The sequence below is a fragment of the Polistes dominula genome, unplaced genomic scaffold (assembly GCF_049000335.1).
Source record: "Polistes dominula isolate Pdom_NZ unplaced genomic scaffold, Pdom_raw_medaka contig_73, whole genome shotgun sequence".
Taxonomy (NCBI): domain Eukaryota; kingdom Metazoa; phylum Arthropoda; class Insecta; order Hymenoptera; family Vespidae; genus Polistes; species Polistes dominula.
The window spans coordinates 7,759,635-7,785,000 of NW_028300951.1; the positions used below are offsets into that span (position 1 = coordinate 7,759,635).

Consider the following 25,366-nt stretch of genomic DNA (forward strand, 5'->3'; position numbering starts at 1 on the left):
TTTATTTTATTAACAATTAATTTTTCCATCAAGGTGACATACCTTTTGTATTAAAGTCAACATTTTTTAAAACTATTTTAAAATAATTTTTTTATATTTTGTTTTATAATCTCTTTTTTATTCTCTTTATAAATAAGACGACTTTTACTATTATCTCATTCATAAGTAATATAATATTTCATTCATAATTATTTCATTCATAAATACGTATCATTCGCGTTTAATTAATCTTCGAGTAATTTTTTGTTTATTTTGTATGAATTTCATTATCAATATCATCAAGTATAATTTATATGTTTCATATAATATTTAATATTTAAACTATTTAAAAATATAAATATTACACATATTACATCTCTCATTTTTCTATCATTTTATAAAGTAAATTGCTATGAATCAAACGATTACTATAAATCGATATGATATCTATGAAAATTAAAGGATCAAAATTGAACTCTTTACATATTTTTATTTCTTTGAATTATGCTATTAAATGTTGATATAAATTATACAGATAAACACACACACATTTAGTTACTTTTCGTTATTTATTCGAATCAATAATCGAAATTTCTCTCTCTCTCTCTCTCTCTATATATATATATATATATTTCTATTTTCCTTTCTAACCATGAAAAATTTTAAAACGTAATCTCATTTCAATCGTCACAAGTTCCGTTATCGATTTAACGAAAAAGCTATTTTACTATTCCATTTTATCATGTAGATAAACTTGTCTATAGTATCACGCGTAGAGCTTTTCTGATACGAATACCTACCATTATCTATTCGATAATAATACATGTTTAACGATAACGCCATAAATAATACCGAAATTCGATTCTCCCCCTAAAACCACCACCACCATCAAAAACCCACCCAACCATTCGTCCCTCTCCATCTTTCTCTCTCATTCACTAACTTATTCTATCATTCTATCTTTCTATCCTTCTATCTTTCTCTCTCTTTAAATATATATATACATGTATATTATTCCATGTATCGTATATTATATTATTTATATGAGGAATATTAAATCGTGCATCCCAGGTTGATATTGAAAATTTCTCATAGATACATTATATCAATGTTTATCTGTTATCTTTTGTATACTTGTGTGTGTGTCTGTGTGTATTGTTTCATCGATTTTATTCTACACACATGTAAATGTAATATTTATTATAATTTCTCCCCCCCTCCCTTCAATTGACAACGTTGGTCTTGTTTTGGGTTAGTTAACCATATTCTTTTTGTAATTCGATTTTATGAATAACAATATAAGATAATTAATGATATTCTAAAGATTTTAATGAGTATTAGTTTGAAACATTGATAAAAAACTCACGCACGGAGACATTAGTAAAATTCAATTTTTGCCGACGAATGGTTATTATTATGTTATTATTGTTATTATTATTATTAATTCCCATAAAATTTCATGGATGTATTGCAAGGAAAATTTTCAATGAATTACAAATGATTTAATTTTATTCTTTAAGGATTATTCTTTATCATATTTTTCGATAATAAAATAATGGGTATCATGTTTGTTATATCGTTTAGAAGAAAACAAAAAAACATAATATATATACATATATACCTGTAAAAAATGAAATGAAATCAGCCCAAAGCGTTGTTCTAGTAAAAAATAAAAGAATCCCCCCCAAAATAAAAAGATAGGATGTGCACTTTGGACAAGAATGGAAATTCGTTGTTTGGAAAACTAAAATAATAATAATAACAAAAAAAGAATAAAAGGATAGAGAAACAAAAATAAAGGAAGAATACAAAAGTGTTAGCGAGTAAAATCCAATTTTTTCTATTTTTTTTTCTTTTTTTTTTTTTACGAATGATCCAACAAAGTCTGTTCAGTCTTTTTGAAAAAATAATTTTTTTTTCTTTTTTTTTTTACACACGTACTAATATACGTCTGTATATATAATGTGCATGCGTGTGTACACGTGTGTATCAGATTCAATTCTTTATTTTGTTTTTCCCACGTTGTTGTTTCAATACGAATTTTTATTACATCGACAACTCGTAGCTTGTACAAAGTACAAAGGTGTGTTATTGAGTAAATTTTCAAGGTAATATATTAATTGTAAATGTATAATTCTTAATTTTTCCTACGAATTCAAATAAACGAAAATAAATATACTTACTATATTTAAAATTTTTATTTATAAAAAGAAAAAAAATATGAACATCCAGCCCAAAAGTTTGGAAAGATTTGTAAGATAGAATAGATATTGCAGTTGATGATTCAAAATGGTTACTCATAAAGTAGCCATTTTGAAAAATGAACGAGCAACGCGTGTGTTTTAGGTTAACGTTAAATACGAATGTGTGTGTAAGTATTTACTTATACGCGTAGAATATTGAAAAGACGTTTATCGGTCAATTCAATGAACTTGCACGAGTAATTACGAGGCGACGAGGTGCGAAACAACCACCGACGTAAAAGTAACGCTTGTATAAAATTTCTCAACCCGTTGGGTTAGTTCGTCTATTCGTTCGTTCGTTCGTTCGTTTCGTTCGTTTCGTTTCACGCTCGACCGATGCTCGATTGTCATCGTGGTTTTACCAAATAGGAAAAGCGTTCTGCATTCTCTTTTAATGGAACACACATACATACATACAACACATATGCATAAACGAATAAATAGATTGGTATTTTCCTTTTGTATCCGATGCGTTTTCAAACCTATGAATATTTATTATTATCATTCTCTTTTCAGCGAATACTTAATTTCATCCAAATTTTGTAAATTTTTATTCAACGACCATAACAACAACAACACAACAACAACAACATCAAGAACAACGATAAAAAAAGACGACAAACAAGTTGAACGATTTGACGATTACTGTATATACCAATTTTTATTACTATTATTATTATTATTATTTATATTAATTTATCGTCGCAATATTTTATTCGACAAATAACCAAATATTGCATATACCCTTATATATGTATAAATAAACGCGTGATTTATTTTACAAATATGTATGAAAGATAAACTGACAATGTGTAATAATATTTTATCGTATTTTTATAGTAATTTATTTCTTTTTTTTTTATATATATCGAGTAGAACATAAAAGCATACACTCACGTGCATATTTTATTGTACAAAATATTTATAAGTACCATTTTCGATGGATACACACGGTATCGGCGATTTAACTTTATTGTTAATCAAATGAAATTTGAAAAAGGGAAAAGAATGCGTATTGAAAATATTTGATTAGTCAAGAGAGAGAGAGAGAGAGAGAGAGAGAGAAAGAGAGAAATTATTTCTATTTTTTTAACACGAAATAAAAATCAATTTTATTCTATACACAAAAAATGAACTTTAACTCTAGAAAAATATTACTACTAAAAAATAAAAATATTAATAAAAAAAAAACATAAAACGCTATCGATTAATGGCAAATTAAAAAATTACTTTCTTGTCAATCGAATACTAACGATAAACAAATAAAATTAAGGAAAGTATTAAAAATTATGATTGATATCATTAATCGATGATGAACGTGATGATTTCACTGATGATCAGATTTAGGTGGAAAAAAACAGGAATAAAAAAATGGTATAATCATAAACATAATCACTTGCTAGTACACCCAAGGTTACATTTAATTCGTATAAAAAAAAACTTCTGTAATAAAAGCAAAAAGAAAGATAGATAAATAAATATATATATATGGATAGATAGATGAATAGATAGATAGATAAGAAAATCGTTCGATCAATTCCTCTCGAACTCCATTCGATTATCCTTTGATAAAGTCCTTGATAAAGTCGATCCAAAACCCAGACACTCACTTTACTTTCGACGCTGATTAATGCGAACTTGGTTCTATCCACCGAAAACCCAATGAATTATCTTGGAAACAAAGATTTTCAAGGAAAACCTCCGAACTAACCAACTCACCACATCCTTTCCTTCGCCCCCAACCCCCCCCTTTTTATCTCCCCCTTTCTTCTTCTTCTTCCTCTTCTTCTTCTTCTTCCTCTTCCTCCTTCTCATCCTACTTTTTCACCGAACCACGAAAATGCTAATCTACGAGATTATTAATCGTACTTTACTTTCTTAACTATTTGCCATTTATTCTTAGAAAAGATATATTTATCATATCGATTGTAAATGCATAGAGAAAAAAAAACATGTTATAAATTTTATATCGTATCGAATTAAAAGTAATATTCTGTAGATCATTTTCTCGTATATTTAATGTATTATTTAGTTTTCTTCAACAAAAATTAATTAAACATATTATAATCTATAATAATTTAATATATGTGTACAGTTGACTCAAACTATTGGTCAAATGTTTTCTCACAGTGTTTCAATTTTTATTTAATTGAACAAAGGCTAATAAAAAAATGTAAGAAAATATTTCATTATAATACATATACATAGTTTTCATAGTTCACAAAGTAACAGAAATAATTTAAGTATATTAGAAATTCTAAGCAAAATTAAATGACGTTCAATTAAATAAAAACTTTAAACACCGTGAGAGAAAATTTGAAACATTTTTCAGTCAATCTATATGTAATATCTTACATTTAAATTTATTAAAATATATAATAATTTATAAATGTGTAGTAATAATATTGATATTAATATTAACGAAAGTATCGATAATTATTTTATCGTATTTAATCATTTATTCCTCGCAGTTTTTGTTGCATCATTTTTAATAAATTTTTTTTTTTTTAAATTAACACTATTATAATTATCAAAGTAAAATTGTTCAACCAAATAAAAAAATATTTTAATTTAACGCGCGATGAGTTTGATAATCAATTATTTCATTTGATGATTCAATTAAAAAACAAAAAAAATAAAGAAAACATTCGATGAAGTTTTTGAAGAAAAAAAAGAAAATAGAAAAAAAATAATTAAAATCGAAACGAATTTTCCCGTGTATCCTTTTGTAGTATAGCGGTGAAATTTAGGAGAACTCTCGTATGGGGTTTTGTGAGTGACATTGAAGAAATGACGTACGTGGTATATCAGTGTTTCACCGTCAAATCTGCAGGCTCGATTTTACCCGTTCCTATTGTTCCCCCTTCGTCAAGTTGACAGAACAACCAGAATGATAACGCTCCTATCGCTAGAACCGGAAATGCCGGTACACGTGGTTCAGATGCACATACACACACACACACACACACACACGCGCGCGTGTACATATGTAAACACATATATACAAAATGCATTTGGTTATCCTTAAGCCTCATTAAACTTCAACCTAACATTCCTGTTTATTCTTCTTCCTTCATTCACATAATTAAACACAGACATTGTTATCACGTAATATGTAAGTAAATATATTCATTTACAAAATGATGATTAATAATGGTAATTAAATTACTAATAATGATAATAAGTAATAATGAAATTATGAAATTTAACAATTCCTCTTGCACCTTCTCTCCACCCCTTTACCCCACCCCTCCTTGTCATAGCACAGAGAATTTCCTAATATTTCAAATTATAAATCTATATTTACGGATGTACATTAAATAATGATATTCATTTGTATATTCATCAATATCCTAGCTTCAGTGTGTATAGTTATTTAAGTATTATACAGATCGAATTTATTTCAACAGTACATTTCATGTGGATATGTAAACCCTCCCTTTATTCCGTATGTTAAATTTTCAATTGAAATATAATATTAAATGGACGTATTCTCTCTCTCCCCCCTTTTCCTGTTCCCATTTCCATTCCTCTATTGTTTGATTTAACGATTAATATTCTCACATATTTGAGGATATAAGAGTAAATAACGTATAACGAAAAAAAGGAAAGGAAGAGGGAAAAAAGAAAATAGGAAAAAAGGATTTTTTTTTTTAACGTATAAAATAACGAATTGAATCTCTCATGTTGGATATATATATATATATTATTTGATTAAAAATTATTCAATCTTACTAATTAACAGCAAATACTTGTGCTGACGATTTTAAATTAAAAAAAAAAAAGAAGAAGAAAAAAAAGTAACACGAATTTGCGTACCTCCTACCTAATATTATTATTATACGTCCAATTTATTTCCCTGAACTCCGTCCTCTTCCATTGAATTAATAATGAAAGGTATACAGAGAGAGATAGATAGAGAAAACACGAACATATTTACATTTGAAACAAATTCGTATGTTCTAAACTTTATCATCGAATTTTCTGCAGGGTGGATCAAAAATTTTGGAAAATTGTTTCAGGAAAAACAAAAATCATGTTAGCTCATTTCAAAATTGATTTCATAAACGCATTTGATATTAAGATTGCAAAAAGAAGAAAAAAGATCATATAGAAATACATTAATTCATAAGAAGAAAATAAATACTAATAAAACCGATTAAAGTTTATACTGATAAAATTGTTTTATATTTGTTTTGCAGGTTCTCAAGGACTCGCGAAGCAATCCTGATAATCCTTTTACTCGTCGCATCTACTGGTAAGCATTACGAATATTTAATAATTAAATATTTGTTTCAAATGAACAAAAGTCGAATGGGTTTTACATGGAGAAGAAGACATTATTTGAATATTATTATAGTTTTTTTTTTTTCTTTTTTTTTTTTGAAAAGGTAATACTATAATTGATCAATGTTAAAATCAAAATATCTCGTAAACTAATGATTTTTTTTATCATAAATAATTTAACACTTTTTCATACGTAATAATAAAAAAATAATATAATAAAATAATAATATATATAAATAAATAATATAATATATAATATTATCTATATATATATTAATTATATTATATTATATATAATAACATAATATTTTATATTAATTATATTATATTATATAATAATATAATATATTATATTAATTATATTATATTATATAGTAATATAATATATTATATAATAATATATAATATATAATAAAATAATAATAATAATAATAATAATAATAATAATAATAATAATAATAGTAATAAAAAGTACAAAAATAATAATAAGAAGTCTTACATACATATACCAAGTGCATTGAAAAATATATTATTATAAAAAAAAAAATCAGAAGCTGTGTAACCTTTTACACATCCAAATATGGTAATAATATTAGATAATGATATTATCCTCCCTCTCTCTCCCATTAAACCATTCAATTATCGTCAAACATATTGTTTTTTCTTACAATCAAAACAATTTCGAAAATATTTAAAACGGATTGATTTCAAATGAGAGGTATACTTGATGCAACGTTACAGTTTGACACAAAATGTCAATGATAAATTCAATATATATCCTTTTATTCTTCCATTCTCATAGTTGTTGGAATAGAGAATAAGATTGAAATGTCGTATATTTCTGTTCCTCTTTTCAGTTGGATTCAAACGATCGGAACCTAGAGAACGTTTAAATATTTTCTCGTTTTTACGTTGAACAAACTGGGACAAGTGAATAAAATGGCTCGAACAAACCTAAACCATGTCGATAGTCTTTCTATCTATTCTTCTCTGTGAATCTGTAAAAGATAAAGAGAGTTTAGATAGATAGATAGGTAGATAGATAGTTGGATAGATAGAAAATAGGAAAGAACGAGAGAAAAAAAAGGAAAATTTAGAAAAATTATGAGAAACGTTTTTGTTTTTCTATTTTAATATGAAGGAAACTTCTACCACTGTAAAATCTTGTTAACTTTTGCAAAATTTAACAAATTTTTTTTAAAGATTATTTTATTCTTATTTTACTATCTTTTGGAATGATGAAACGTTTAAATATAAAAGAGAAGAGAAAAAAACATACAGGATGATTCAAGCGTTATTTGTTGCACATCGTAAAATCAAATTATTATTATTATTATATTTTTTATAATAGAGTTATTTTGAATATATGGTTAGATTTCATATCGTAAATGGTTATTTGCGTTTTTTTTTTTCTTATCGTACGTGTAACTTTTGAACTTTTTCAAGTTTAAAATGAATCGAACTGTAGATGTAAGAAAACGTCTCGTTCGTATTTTTTCGCAAATATTTTTCTATGAATGTATACGTAAGAAAAAAAGAAAGAGAGAGAGAAGGAAAATCTAATCTTTCTGTGAGGGGTGAGGGGAGGAAGTAGTAATACTTAAGTAAATAAAACTAAAACTTAGGGGAATGTAAATTTTACTTATTTTAGTGCGATAAGTAATATAGAAAAACGTAGCAATATTCTTTCTTATCATTTTTCCGATATATGACGAAAGTAATATACATGGGTGTATATATATATATAATAGTAATACTACCAACATTTTAAAGATACACTTGGAGATACATTTCTCTAGTCGTTTTAATATCGGATTTTCTGATTCCTGTATTGGATATCGATCCTAATATTTTAACTGCTACTTTATTCGTGATTTCTTATAGAATATTATTATTATTATTGCACGATTTTTATCGCAAAATTCTTTTATTTTTTTTTTATTTTTTCATTCAATATATAAAATCAGATTTTTATTTTTATTTTTTATTTTATTTTATTTTATAATGTATTATATAATAATAATAATAATAATAATAATAATAATAATAATAATAATAATATAAAATAGTAAAATAATAAAGTATGTATAATATAATTAAAAAAAAAAAAAAAATAAAGAATACAAATACAAATTGAGAGTCGATTTTTTAATAATCTTTTTTTAAACCTAATAATTAATGGAAGTTAAAAATAAATAATTCATATGAATCATTAACCATATTTTACAAATATATCAACGTATCGTCAAATTAAAAAAAATATTAACAACAAAAAGGTAAAATAAAATAAAATAAAAATTAAGCAGTAGGACGTTTAATGTAATAATAAATAAACAAATAGAAGTAATTAGAGATGAAATAAACATTACACACACACACACACACAAACAATATATCTAAATGACAGTTTGCGATAAATAATAAAAGAATGAAAAACAATAAAAATAACAATAAAAATGAAAAAGACAAATAAAAAAAATTAAAAAATAAAAATAAAAAAAATAAAAATACAAATTGATTCGAACTTTTAATAATCTTCTATTTCTCTCTCTCTCTCTCTCTCACACACACACACACACACACACACACACTCTCTTCTATACGCATTCGCACTAGAATTCCGTAGGTTTCAGGTACCCGTTAAATACGGTACCGTCGAGACAGAGCAACGAGTTTCCGATAATACCGGATGCAGTCGAGCGTATTACGGGATAATGCGTCCCACGTTCAATAATACGCCGGACTATTCGTTCTCGGTTCGATCACGTTCGATCACGTTTAAAACGAGTCATCCCACCACCCCTTACTTTACTTTTCTTTTCTTTTCTATTCTTTTTTTTTTCTTCTTCTCCTTCTTCTTCTACGCATTCACCAGCTCAGTCACCCACTACTATCACCACCACTACCACTACTATAATAATCCCTCACTATCCAACAGAAGAGGAGTACACCACCATTTTCTTTTTTGCACTACCCTTATCTCAAACGAGGTATCCATTTCCGTTTTAGTTCTATCTTCTTTCCTCCATTTTCCCTTTTCATTATTCATCCGATGTCCTCTTTATGTCTTTTTCTATCTCATTAAAAATATTCGATCATCTGTATCCGTTTCTTAATGATTTTTTATTTTAACGTTTATTATTATTATTATAACTTATATAGTAGGTGGTAGCATATTGAAATAAGTTAGAAAAATTATTTCTTTCGTGATTATTCGACAGAATATCTATTAGAGATAAAAAAAAAGATGAAATTATTGGGTGGACCGGAAAGTTCGTGCCGATTTTGACGGAAGATTAAAACACAATGGATCTAAGTTTTTTTTTTTTGGTATATATTTATTAAATTATATATAAGTGTCATTCTATTCCACAACCTTTCTCCATCTTTATGGGTAATTTAAAAATTTCGTCCTTTCAGAACTTTTCAGGTTTTTCAACAAAAAAATAACTTTATGCCACCTACTGTAAATCGGCACGAACTTTCCGAACAAACTAATACATACCGAGCGTTCTATTATATTTTATATTATATAGGATTTTTTATATGTATTTACGGGATTTTGTTATATATATATATATATATATATATAGTCTATTTGGTTCTTCGATAACTATAGTACATTAAAATATGTTCGGAAAAAATTATTCTTTCGTGATGAATCAATAAAATTCATTTGAGATAACAGAAAAATAACGAACGAAATTACTTACCGAACTATCTGTATTACATGGGGTTTACTATATGTATGGGGTTTGATTGTATATAATTAATTTGATTCTTCAATAACTATAGTACATTAAAATATATTCGAAAAGTTATTTCATTTGTGATAATTCAACAAAATATTTATTAGAAATAATAAAAACAAAAATGAATTTACTTACTACTGAACGATTTGTTATATTTTATTTTATTTTATATGGGATTTGTTGTACATATATACGGGATTTTTGCTTTATATGTTATATATAGTCGATTCTATTCTTCGATAAGTACTAGTACGTTAAAATATGTTCGTTAAGTAATTTCGTTCGTCGATGATTCGATGAAATTCATTCGAGAAAACAACAACAACAAAACGACATAACTTATCGTACAATCTATTATATTACATGGGATTTGTTATAAGTACGTATGTATGTATGTATATATATATATATATGTATGGGGTTTGATTGTATATAGTCGATTCGATTGCCTCCACATTAAGCTCCCCCTTACACCCCTCCCTACCCCTTTTTACTCCTCTTCCCCTTCCATTCAGATCATTCCAACTGAAATGTAGTTGGATCGTTAGCTCAAACTTATGTATGTGTGTGTACATTTATATACATGTACGTGTACCCGTATGGGTATATCTAATAGGTACATATGTTTGTACATATGTAATATCTCCTTACTATATACAAAGAGAGAGAGAGAGAGAGAGAGAGAGAAGAGTGAGAATGTTCATGTTAACCATAAGTACAACTATTTCGACATATTCACCAAACCATGCATGGAAATTCAACTAATGAGTAAACTCTATGATTATTAATTATTGTCATCTTTTACTTGTCATATATATTTTTTGGTTTTTTTTTTTTCTTTAACTCTGCAAAGTTAAGAAATTATATAAAGTAAATAATTGTTTGTGAAATATGAGATAAATGAGAATGGTAGTGGGGGTGGGGAAAATGTGAAAATGATTATTTATTTAAAAAATATGTATTTAGTTTGTAAGTAATATTTTTGATTGATATTTTATTCCTATTTTTTTTTGTTTGGTTTTACTTTAAATAATATAATTTGTATAAATATAATATATGCAAATAAATTTATAAAATTAAATAAATATATTTATTTAATATTTATTATATATTATATATATTTATATTATTTAATACTAATTTAAATAATATGATTTATATATGAGTATAATATATATAAATCAGATTACAATAGAACTTTATAGAATATGGGAATAAATAATAATAATAATAATAATAATAATAATAATAATAATAATAATAATAATAATAATAATAATAATTAGAGTAATAGAGTAATATAAAATTGTGTTGTCAATGAGATGAAAGAAAAGAACATATTATTACATATTATTTTAATGAATGAAAAATATAGTACGATAAACAATGTATTTAACCTTGAATTATTCATTCGTGGTCAATTAGCATACGTTCGTTGATGTTAAATTAAGAAAGAAAAAGAAAAAGAGAGAAAGAGAAAGAGGTGAAGTCGAATAACAAAATTATGAAAAGGAAAACAATCTATTTAAAAACATCATAATTGTTTATTCCCAAAGTCGTGACAATAGAAGGAAGGACTTTTAACAGTTCTAAACATTGTCGTTTGATCAGTATGCCGTTGAACTACGTGTGAGATAGACATAGAAATAAATTAACGTAGGAAACTAATTACTGAAATGGTTTTCAACCAGTTATATAAATGTGTAAGTAAAGTGCATACTAGTGGACGTGTATTTTCACATATGTCTGTGCATGAGTGTGTGTATATGTGTGGTAAAGAGAAACGTGATAAAAGCGGCGGTTTTTGTGGTCTCTCACTAAAACCACGTTAACGTTTAACATTTTCTATCTTTTTTCGGAGTTTTACTTTTTCTTTTTTTTTTCTTTTTTTCGTTTGTGTTAATAGAAGAAGATGAAGAAGAGGAAGAAAAAGAAAATAATATAACGTGAAAAGAAGTGGTCAGTTTTGAAACACTTATTTTTATATAATTTTAGTACAAATATCATTTTTATTTTTATTTGCATTTTTTTATTTCTGTAAGTAAAAATAATTAACTCAACGTTTAATTTATTCGTACGACGTTTACATTTGAAAAAATATCTCATTTGGAAATTTGTTTTACTTTGTTTTTTTTTTTTTTTTTTTTTTGATATTATAGATTTTTCAAACTATCAGGGAAATATTTCGTTCGAAGTTTATTTAAAGGCAAATAAAATTTTAAACTAAATTAAATAGGTTTGAAATAACATAAATTATAATTAATCTCTCGTTTTTATTAGAATTTAGTTAGGATTTGTTTTTATAGGTCATCGTTTTATTCAAAACCTGAGAACAAAAATTTCGTACTTTTTTTCTTTTTTAAACAAAATATACGTCAATCAAATTTTGTGGCTTTCTCTCTTTTTTTTTTTTTTTTTTTTTTTAATTTATTCTTTAAAGATCAAAGAAAATACTTGCCTTGTCAATAATTTTTTCTAACGAATAAAAGAGAAACGATTTTACGAAAATAATTTTTAGTATTTTATGTTTGATTTTAAATTTGCTTTATTTATTTATTTATTTTTTTTTCATTTTAACAAGAAGGACAATATATAAATTTGATATTAAAATTACGATGAGAATTAGTCCGTATTGTTTTCTCTCTATTTCTCTTTTTTCTTTTCTTTTTGACGAATTTATTTTGAACATCAAAGAAAAAAAGAGAGAAAGAGAGAAAGAGAGAAAGGGTTTTGGAAAGCTTTCTAACTTTTACTTTCGTAATTTCCGACTTCGATACCGACTTTTCTCTACTTTCAACGTTAAGAAAAAAGCATTTCTTCGGTTCTTTGAAATCACGAGATATAAGGCAGATAGAATATAGAAGATAAGATAAAAATAGAACAATTTTGTAAACTTGAATTAGATTATTCGAGAAAAATGTTACGTACCGAAAATAATCTTTTAATATAACAATAATAATAATAACAATAATAATAATAATAATAATAATAATAAAAATAATCAAAGTATAATATTGTCGAAATTAATTTAAAAAACGAAAGTTGTAGGATTCTATCGTTCTAACAAAAAGATTTTCATGGTTGTTAGCCGAGGGGAAGTGGGTGGAAACTGAATAATTAGGTTTATTATCGGTATCTGGCGTATATTTCTGGATACACTCGGTGAAAAGGATTTACGTTAAGCTTTTAGTACGCGTAAGCTCCCGCAGGATAAAGATGAGCAAGAGGAAAATGGACGACTGAAAGTGAATGAATGAGATAGAGAGAAAGAGAGAAAGCTTGCTAGTGTTGGTGATGTTGGTGATGGTGGTGGTCGTGGGTCTTAGTTTCCGTCGAGGTCATTCTCGACGACAAATGGTTATTTATTCGCTGTGGTTTCGAGTTAATCCACGAAAACCTACCTTCATTTTCTACACGTCTCTCTGTTTCTATTCTTTCTATCTTTTTTTTCTTTTTCTTTTTCTTTTTCATAGAAAGATTTTTGTTTTTATTCTCATCAATTTCAGTTAGTAAAATGGATACAATAGTTCGATGGAAATATTCTATATTCATTATTTTTTTTTAAATCGGTTAATAAATAATATATATTAAAATTTATGATATTAAATAATAATATAATAATTCTTTTTCTTTAGATATTAAAATTCATTTACGTTTACATATGTGTTTTCTTTTAATATTTAAATAATAATAATAATAATAATAATAATAATAATAATAATAATAATTTATAACATTTATTGAAATATAAAATATGTAAAATTATTTAGAAGTAAAAATATATAAGTAATATAAAAATTTTTAATATTAATTTTTTTGTATATCTCAATATTAAATATATATATATACATAAGATTTGTTAAGTAAAAAATATCAAAACTCACTTTTAAAATAAAATAAAATAACACAAATGAAATTTAAATGAATAAAAATTGTAATATTTTCTGCAAAAAAAAAATTATTTATCGGTTAGCTGAATATAAAATTTAAGAAAATAAGAGGATTATATAAACATAAGTGGGAGGAAGGAAAGATAAACAAAGATGGTTCAAGCGAAATATAAACAACAACAACGTTATGGTCTAGGAAGAAATTTTCTAGACGGCTAGATAACTACGTTTTTCCTTTTTTTCTCTTTCATAGATAAATTTTTATTTTTATTCGTAAATCAATTTTAGTTAGTCAAATTGATCACATTCTATAGAAAATTCTATATGATATGATTCTGTATTGATCTGGTCAATAATTAAATATTGAAATATACAATATTAAATAGTATTACTTCTTTTTTTTATGTAGATAAATAAAAATATAATTTACATTTATAGATGTTCCGTGTTTCAGTATTTAAATAATAATAATTTTCCAATATTTATTAAAATATAAAATTTCACAAATTATTGAAATACAAATGAATGCAATGGTAATAATTTAAATGTATTCCAATTCAATATTTATATATTTATAATTTAAATTAATATCTGTGTTATTTTGTTTAGATAAGAAATATACTATAAAATCACTTATAAAAACACAAAGGTGAGATAATTTAAATATATTACATGTGAACATTTAAACATTTATAATATAAAATAAAATAAATTGAATATAAATTTAAACGAATGCAAATTATGATATTTCATGTAATAAAAATTCTTTATCGGTCAACTGAATATAAAATTTAAGAGAAAAAAAATAAGGATTATATATTAACGTTAGTAGGGAAAAGGGGAGGAAAAAAGGATAAACAAGGGTTGGTTCAAGCGAAATATAAACAACAACGTTGTGGTTTAGGAAGACATTTTGTAGACGGCTAGATAACGATGTTTTCTCTCTCTCTCTCTCTCTCTCTTTCTCTTTCTCTGTCTATCTGTCTGTCCCTCTTTTGGTAGACTGGGAAGAGTAAAGAGGAGGTAATTATCCACAGCAGCAGGGACCTTTATCTCGCACGCCACAGACGCGACTATTTCCGACGTTTCACCGTCCCTTTTGTGACGGTTCGTGGGTGGTCCAGGGCTACTATCGCATCTCTACTTTTACTTCTTCTTCTTCTTATTCTTCTTATTCCTCTTATTCCTCTTTTATTTCCTCTTCTCGAATCGACTTCAACTGTTCTTGACAACGTGAACCAGTCTCCATATTCTAAAAGTAGATTATATTATGTATATATATATATATAGGTCTATTTACCACTTGGATGATTTCAACACTTCTATTTTATTTCTTTTACATATTAATACTTTACCATTTATTTATTTAATTATTTATGTATTGCAATTTTGTTATCTTCAAAATCCTTTCATAGGATAGGAGAGAGACTATAGTACTAGACTATAATAAGCTTTATAAATTATACAGATACTATCTAATAATGTATAATATTATTTCGCTTACACTAATCAATTCCAATCCTTTTGAGAATAATAAAATATACAACTTTCTGTAAATATCGATTTTAAGATCTAAAAAACAGCCAATAACCGTACGAATGTAAGAAAAAGAAAAACCAAAATTTCCAAAATCCATTTCAAAAGATAATCTTAAGAATAAGATTAAGAATAAGGAAAAAAGGTAGAAAGCTATAGGAGGAAATAAAATGAAGATGAGATAAGAGATGCGAATAGGGCTTTTTAGGGCTTAAATGATGTTCCAAACGGAATACCGTCGTCGTTGATCGTCGTCGGCAGGACGATTTTGCCGGTCGAAAGCACCGCAACCTCCATTCGTCGCCTTTACAAGCTCGACCAAGAGATGGAAGGGAGAAAGGGAGAGATAGAGAGAGATGGATAGAGGATGTTCCTAGCTTCGTTCATTGAAAGCGCCGTTGAAAAGAGCCAATATTCCGCTCGGCTGCTCCATGCAGAGTTCGATTCATCGGGGAATTCAATTAGCGCCAGTTGCCGGAAACCTCAAGTAATTTGCGCCCACCTTTATACCCCCTACCCACCCACCTCCCAATCTTCCCCCATCTTTCCTTTATCTTTCTCTCTCTTTCTCTCTCTCTTTCTCTCTCTCTCTTTCTCTCTCTCTTTCTATATAACTAACTATCCATCTTTCTCTTTATCTCTCTCTCTCTCTGTCTCTCTTTCTTTATCTTTATCTTTTTCTCTGTTTCTACATATCTAACCATCTCTCTCTTTCACCCTATTTCTCTTTTTATCTTTATCTACAACTTACTTCCTTTCTATAGTATATATTTATTCTATAAAGTTCAGTGTAACATTGTTGGTTTTCAATGAACTTCGAAACTACTGAACCGAACTTTAATGAAATTTTTGTTTATTTTGTGTGATTTTTGTCAACTTAGCATATAGGATAGTTTTTATCGAGATTATTTGTTATTTCGTATTGCTAATTTAAAAATTTATTATTTAGAAGTTATCTCTAAGTCTGTAGATTCTGTAAGTTTTCAAAAAATGACGCTATACTACAATTTAATTATTTCAATATATTTACGTTATACGTTTTTCAGATTTACATATGACATAAACAACTTTGCTTTTTATATTTTTTCGTGTATTATTATTTTATGTATTCCATTGTAATTGTGGTATTATTTGTATGTTGTTATAATTTTCTAAATAGTTTAGAATTATATTAAATCAACATTTTATAACAAAGCTACAGCTACGCGTGGCCGTATCGTCCTCGTATATTTTTCTTCCTTTTTTTATATATTTATATAAATATATATAAATATATAATAAATTTTATATATTTTTCTTTCTCTTTTACCCTTCAATAGTTTCCTCTCTTTCTTTCATTTGATCTTTCTATCCCTCTCTATTTCTTTCTCTCTTTGTCTCTCTTTCTTTTTTGCTCTTTGGGTCAGTTTTTGTAAAAACCTTTTTTTTTTATACTTCTTCTTATTATTTGTTTTATGTTCTATCGATTATTCGACAATGTTTCTTTTGTTTTCACTGTTCTGTTAATTTATTTTATTTTCTATTTTCTTTATTTTTCTTTTTTTGGTTGAAAGAATGAGTTAAAAGTGCAATTGGTTTATGGTAGATTAAAGTAATTGCAACATCTCTTTTTCTCCGTGTATATGTGTGTGTACGTGTGTATGTATATGTTCCCATTGTACGTTTCAATAGTTTCATCTGTATTTTTCATTTGATCTTTTTATTCTCTTTCTCATTTCCCCCAATTTCTTTTCCTTCTTTTTCGTAACTGTTATCCACAGTCCTTTCAGATAATTAAACAATTTTTGTTGTTGTTTTTAATTATCGTATTAATGACTCAATTACTTTTTTTTCTTTTTCTTTTTTCTAAAGAAACACTTTTCGTATATAATATAGGTCATCCAAATTAACCATAGAAAATTCAAACGTTTCCGAGATAATATCATTTCACGCTTGTCTTTATTACTATATCAAAATAGGGAGAGAAAAAAAGAAGTAGTAACAAATTTTTCGTTCAAATCAAAAATTCATTGCATCGAGTAAGAACATTTTAAAATGATTCCCTCCTCCCCCCCCTCATCTTTTCTATTTTTTATTTTTTTATATATTCATTTTCCCTTCTTCTCCTCTTCTTCTCTCTCTCTCTCTCTCTCTCTTTTTTATTATTCTTTTTTTTTCTTCTTTTTTTTCAAGTAGGTACGTGTCTACTCTAGGTGTATCAAGGATTTTCACAAGAGAGCTTGTCTAGATACTTCAGACGAAATAAACTCGACGTGTTGGCTGAGAGTGAGAGAGAGAGAGAGAGAGACGGAGAGAAAGAAAAAAAAAAGAATAAAAAGTAGCAAGTAAAAGAAAGAGAGAGTGTTAGTCAGAAAATAAAAGAGAAAGAGAGAGAAAGAGAGAGAAAGAGAGAGAGAGAATGTTTGCGATAACAGCGAAGGAGGAAATGAAGTTAGAGAATTTATGAGTCGATTTATTTTTCGAACAGAAGCCTCCCCCCACCCCAACCCCCTTCCCAAAAGCACAAGTTATCGAGCCAAGGGTTGGAAAGAAACGTTATAAAGTTATATTCTCACTCTTTCTAACACATACACAAGCACACACACACGTACACTTTTTCAGTCTATCCTTTCCTTTTCTTTACCCAAGGACACTGATTTTTATCACGAAATAGAATTAATGTATTGTATACTTAAGGAATGAACCACCCACTGGTGGTCCCCATTGTTCTCTTGGGAAAATTGTGACGCCGTTTAACGCATTGTTCGCGATGGGTGGTACCCCTCTTCTACCCCGTAAAACCTCCTCCTCTTCCTCCTCCTCCTCTACTGTTAGCCCTTTCCCTCTCTTATTTTGCCTTTAACCTGCTCGTTCTTTTCATTCCAGAATAGATTACGCTATACGTTGGTGTGAAAATAATAAAATAAAATAAAATAATAAAATGAAGTGAAATGAAATGAAATGAGAAAGAAGGAACGAAAGAAATGAAAGGGAAAAAAGGAATAGGAATAAAGGACAAAAAATAATTCACGTAGTTACCCTTTCCTCCCAACTCCCTACCCGCATTGCTGGTTACTTTTAAATGAAGTACTACGACAGCTTGCCCGTTTCAACGAATTATGTAAAATAATAGAGGAAAATAAAAAAAAATCCATGTTTCGAGTATCGTAATTATTATTATTATTATTATTATTATTATTATTATTGTGAGATATTTTATTCAATAAAGTGAGAATAAAACACTTGACGATGATTGTTTAATTATTAAATTGATAAAAGTTGAATCGATATTTTGAAATTTGTAAAAACTCATTGTTAGATTTAATTGAAGTGTTAAACGTTCGTATAACAATACGATTATTTTCAATTCTAAATTGGTCCATTTCATAGTTAATAGCCTATTAATAATAACAATAATAATAATTATTATTATTTAAAGTTAATTAATATTCTAGTATTTGTTAATATACGATTGGAATCGATTCGTAAACGAAATTATTTCGTCTTCTATCAGGAAATTTCGAATAGAGAATTCCCATTGGGTTTGATCCTTATATATTTCCAATCTACATTACTATCACATACATATATATATATATATATATATATATATATATATATATATATATACGTGTATTTATATACAAGTGAATAAGCTTGTATGTCTGGTATCTTTTAACAAAGGGATGATCAAGTATGGTCAATTGCATTTCCTCAAATATACCAAGAGCTTATGTATTTTGAATGTATATTACACACATATACGTATATATACTGTATATATATATATATATATACAGATTCAGAATAACAGTTAATATACATATATAGTATGGAAACAATTATATATATTGTCTATCCATTTTCGAAAGCTCTTTCCCAATTGTACTCGAGAAACCAAAATCCAACCTAATGAATTCCATCATCTTAATATATACCTCTGATATCTTACTATTATTATTATTATTATTATTATTAACAATAATTCTATATTATCGAATTGCACAGAAATTATATTATTATTATTATAAATTTATTGGATAAATTGTACGAAAAAGTTTTCAGAACAATTTGTTCAGAACGTATCATTTAACTATTTCGATATTTTTTCGTTTAATAACTAACTGATTGATTATCAATTTTTTTAATAGATTCATTTTCAGATACTTTTTATCAATCCAATCGAAATTGAAGAATAAAAATGAATGAATATACATATATATATTTGCGAGAAGATTGTTCCACTTTATAGATCGTTCTATCGATTGACTCGTAAAAATACGATGAAAATGCACTTACAATTGTGTTTAATATTCGAAGCTTAAATTTTATAAGCTTTTTCAATCTGATAATGAAATGAAACGTGGTAGATAGAGTAGATGGTAAAAAAGAAAGAAAGAAAGAAAGAGAAAGAAGATAAAATAAGATGAAATAGTTGGAGTTATTGAACCTTCAGATGGAAAAATAGGCAAGACGTTAAAATGACAGGCAGCTGTACCTTCTTCGAAGATATTTATGCACCGAGTTACGTACACACTTTAAATTTTTTTTCTTTTTTTAACTGTCACATACACACACACACACACACTCACACATATACGCATGTATACGTAGAATACATATATATACATATATATAGAGTATGAAAGGTACACCCAAGAGTATTCTCAGTGCTTCGGGTGAGATGTAATATAGAGAGGAATTTAATAATCCCTTGGCTAAGGACTCCCAAGTCGTACGTAATATCCTGAAAAACATATCGTTTGTACCTTCCTTTTTTTCCTTTTTTTTCTTTTTTTTTCTTCGTTTTTTTTTTTTTTTTACCATAAGAACCTACAAGGCAATATCGACATGTGTGTTATACTATCGATATAAATTTATACTCCATCGATTATTGGTCGACTAAGAATTTTTATTATTATTAATTTTTAAATTTTTATTATTATTATTTTTCATTCGTTATTTTATTTGATATTTGATATTTAATTTCATTTGATGGATGAGGATCATTGAAAATATTTCATTAGTTATTTTATTCTTTTATTTATTTATTTTATTTTATTTTATTTTATTTTATTTTATTTTATTTTATTTTATTTTATTTTATTTTATTTTATTTTATTTTATTTTATTTTATTTGATCAATGAGGATCAACATAAAAATATTTCATTCGTTATTAATTGTTATGACCTCATTTAAATTTTTATTAATGTTATTTGATTTGATTTGATTGAGAGGGGGAATGTGGGAAACGGGTCTCCATCGAAAATATTTCATTCGTTATTTTACTTTATTTATTTATTTGATTTGATCAATGAGAAACAATTGAAAAATATTTCATTCGTTATTTCGTTCGTTGACAATTTATTGTAGTACGATAGTTTATTTTCATTTTCTTTTTTGTTATTTTTTTACTTTTTAATTTTTAATATACTTCGAGAAACGATTTTATTTATCGCGAATAAATATTTAATACGTAATTTAATTAATTGAAAATCTATTTACGCACCCTTCTGTCGTGTTGTATTATTGATTTGTTGTCTTTTGTTTGTTTGTTTTTTTTTTTAACTTTCCTTTATTTTCCTTCTTTCTTCTTTCTTATTCTTCTTTTATTCTTTTTCATTCTTCCGAAGTAATAAAAATTCTTTCTTACGATGTTACCAGACTGATTCGTCTTTTCGATTTACCAAAGCGAGTTATTCTTCCGTAGTCAAATTGATGCATCCAATTTCTGGGTGACTTTTAAATTAAAAGCTCCAACTTCTTTTCTACTTCGAGTTAAATTCGATTGGAGATACGATAAGAAGACGTATCAATGGCATATAAGACAGATAGTATATCCTAGGTTTAACGTTTTCTCATAGACTAGGATTGACATGTAATATAAAAGAAATAAAAAGAAAAAAAAGAAAAAAAGGAAAAGATAAGAAATGATTTTAACAATCATCGAGAACTAATCGTTTTTCAATGATAACGAATATTTATAAATCTTTTTTTAAGAAAAATTTTTGAACGATTTTAAATGTCGATTTAATTTTCTTCCTTTTTTTATTTAATTTTATTGTAAATGTCATTAATCCAAGCTTAGGGATTTTTATCGTAGAAACGTTGAATTTTATTAGAATCTTTTTGAAAGGAAAAAGTATCTTCTCTTCGTATCTCTTTGATATTGAATCGATAGATTATTTTCTTTTTATTTTGTTCTTATTTTTTCTTCTTATTTAAGTATCGTCTTTCGATATCGAACGCTGTCGAGTTTACTTGACTCATTAAAAAGAAAAAAAAAAGGCCGGTAAAAAAATGACGTTGCATAAAGATAGAAAGAGAGAAAGAAAGAGAGAAGGAAAAAAAAGAAAATGAAAAAGGAAAGTAAATTGTCGTTAGAAGAAGAAACGGGCCTAAAACTACTATCCAACGATGCCAGCCTTGTCGAACAGGCTGACGTTCGAAAATCGATCCTGCAACTTATCGAAACTTATCCGTATAATAACTGCCGAGAATGACGAAGAGTCTTCGCGAATTGGACGTTTTCTACTTTATTTTATAGATTTCTACTGTAAACTGTTGTTACATATTATTTCGCTACTTTTAAAGTAAGTATACTTACTCGCGCTTATTAGATTATTTGAATTTACGTAACGAAAACGTTCGTACAAATATTTTCAATAACAACGTAATATTTCAATTAATAAAATAAAATTAATTGTTTTCAATTCATATATTTTATACAAATTTTCAATATGTATTTGCAAAGTAGGAAAAAAAAATAAAATTTTACTTTGTGTGTTAATGTAGAATTTTATAAAAATGTAATAATGAAATAAAATAAAAATAAAATAAAAATAATATATAAATAATATAATAATATAATATATAATTATATAATATAATAATAATAATAATATATAAATTATATAATAATATAATAATAGAATAAAATAAAAATAATTGATCATGAATTTTAGGAAAATCATTTATTTAAACACGTAATTAATTTCATAATTAATTAATTATTAAATAAAATAATATATTAATAACGGGCAATAGATAATCATTTTTCACGTTATAAAAATTTTGTTTAAACATAATTTAAACCTATCAAAACTATTTTATTATATTTTTCTAATATAATACAATTTTTCCATAATTTTGTTACTTATTGTATTATCTTAATAATATAAATGTAATATGTATTTTCAAATATGTCTATCAATCGATATAGTTTTTTTTTTCTATATATATATATATCAGTTTGCAAGTTAACGAATGAGCATTGAACACGGATCAACCTCGGATAAATTGTATTGGAAAAACAGCATCCATCATATCACGGTCTATTGGATGTTTCGAACATATCGATCCACCTTCCTTCCTCCCCCTACTCCTCCCTTCTCCCTTCCACTATCTACGATATTTTATTTTCTTTTTTTTTTAAATGTTTTTATATTTTCTCTAACAGTTACACGAGTACCTCCTATTAGTAACTTTCGAACAAAATCGATGTTGCTAAACCTTCGCATTCCATGATTCTTCTAATTCATCAGACACGAACAAAGTTAGAGAGAGAGAAAAAAAAAGTAGGATGGTTCGATAGAGAAGTGGAATGATCGGGAAAAGGGATGATAGTGGGGATGGGGAGAAAAGGTACGAGGAGGTATAAGGGAGGAAGAGAGAATGGTATCAATTTCGAATGCACAGAGAATTTGCATTTTACAAGTTCGATTCTCGTAGTATCGATTTTTAACTAAACATCGTAATCCAAAGTAAACGCGTTTGGTGTTATTTATATGTACTTTAAAGGTAAATTTAGAAAATTTGGTTATTATAATGACGATTAAGCATCGATTAACGTTGTCGTTAATTGTATAAATAAATGTACTCTTGTAATTTTAAATGTAAATTTAATTACATTTAAAATAAAATAAAATGAAAATTTTTCAATGTAATTTTTTTATATATTTATAAACTCGCGTAGATTAATAAATATAATTTTTTTTTAAATACATATATATTTATAAACAAATAATGGAACTTGAAAAATGTATATAATATATTTTAAATATTTATTTTAAATTAATGAATTATAAAAAAAAGAAACTAAACTTGAAGAGAAAAAATAAAATAATTAATTTTTTTTTTCTACGAGAATGAAGAATATCACCTATTTTTTTTTGTTTTAAATATTAGTAATAATATTCTATTTAAAATATTACACGAATTTTTAATATATATTATTAAACTATATATATGATGGATTAATTGAATTATTTATTTTAATTTATAAAATTTAATATACATAAGTAGATAAATAGGTTTATATTTAATTTACAATCTATTTAATCAATAAATGGACTTGTATATACGTTATATAAATGTAATGTAATAATTATATTATAAATAATATATATGTTCAATATATATTAGAAGAAAACAAAATTATATTTATTTCTTCCCTTATATGTAATTTCGTAAAGGTTTTCTAATTAAGAATGAATTATATATACATAATATTAATTATAATATTAAAATAAAATTGTTAAATAATTGGAAGGTAGCAAAATTGTCTGGAATCTTGTTAATATTGACATATTCTATATAAACGTGTCAAAAAGTAAAAAAGACTTTATAGTTCTCTCTCTCTCTCTCTCCCTCTTTTTGTTTTTGGTAAATCTTTCAATCGAAAAATTATGATTGGTATCAGGTTTTGGCAGGCACAAACACACACATATAACATACAAGTAACGGAGTGATAGATGAAAAAGAATAGAAAAAACACAACGGAACAAAACAAAGTAGTGAAAACAGAAAAAAATAAAAAAGGGAGGGAAGAAAAAGGGTGGGAAAGTTGAAAACAAAAAAAAAAGGAAAAAAAAACAATAGGTAAAAAATGAATTCGATTTTCGAACAGAACGACGAACATTTTTCATCGGTGTCGCGGGAACATTCTATATTTCCCTTCTTTTTTTTTTTTTTTGCTCGAGATAAAATTGTAAACGAAATATAAAAAGAGAAATAAAGTAGAAGAAAGTTGTTTCATTTTTACTATAAAAATCATTTTAATCTAACTTTCAAATTCTTATTATGCCCTTTCCCGTTTAAAAATGTCATTTATTCAGAGCACCCCCTTCTCTTCTTATATTTTCTTTCTCTTTTGACCTACATTTACAAAACAAAACCAAGAAAAAAAAAGGAAAAAAAATCACTCTTCTTAAATAATTAATGTTCCTTTAAAATTAATCTTAATTTAATGGTCCAATTACAACGTTAAAAGAGTTTTTATTACAATTTTATTTGTCTTCAAAAATATAAAAAAATCTATTTAAAAAATTACTATTGTTTGAGAAAAAAAATCATTTTCGAATTAATACATTTATTCTATATTATATACATTTCTATATACATTTATTATAATTAATTTGAAAAAAAAACCTTTTCGGATTAATACATTTATTATATATTATATCTATTTATTATAATTAATTTGAAAAAAAAAAACTTTTTGAATTAATACATTTTTATTATATATTATATCTATTTATTATAATTATAATTTATATTATTATAATATTATGTACATTTATATATAAATTTATTATAATTAATTAAAACATTACCGCGCGAATAAATCTTGTTCTTCATTTCTTATCTCATCTTATTTGCGGTCTAGATTTTTATCTTTTCTTGTTTTTTTTTCCTTTT

The 25,366-nt window shown here is 25.9% G+C and overlaps 1 protein-coding gene across 1 annotated transcript in view; it reads left to right on the forward strand.

The window, feature by feature from the left end:
• Window positions 1-25,366, forward strand: part of Cad87A (cadherin 87A) — a 183,977-nt gene that overhangs the window by 91,618 nt on the left and 66,993 nt on the right. The window contains exon 2 of the mRNA XM_015326845.2: window positions 6,425-6,480. Within this exon, the coding sequence (XP_015182331.1) occupies window positions 6,425-6,480 (56 nt within the window). The remainder of the gene's footprint in view (window positions 1-6,424; window positions 6,481-25,366) is intronic.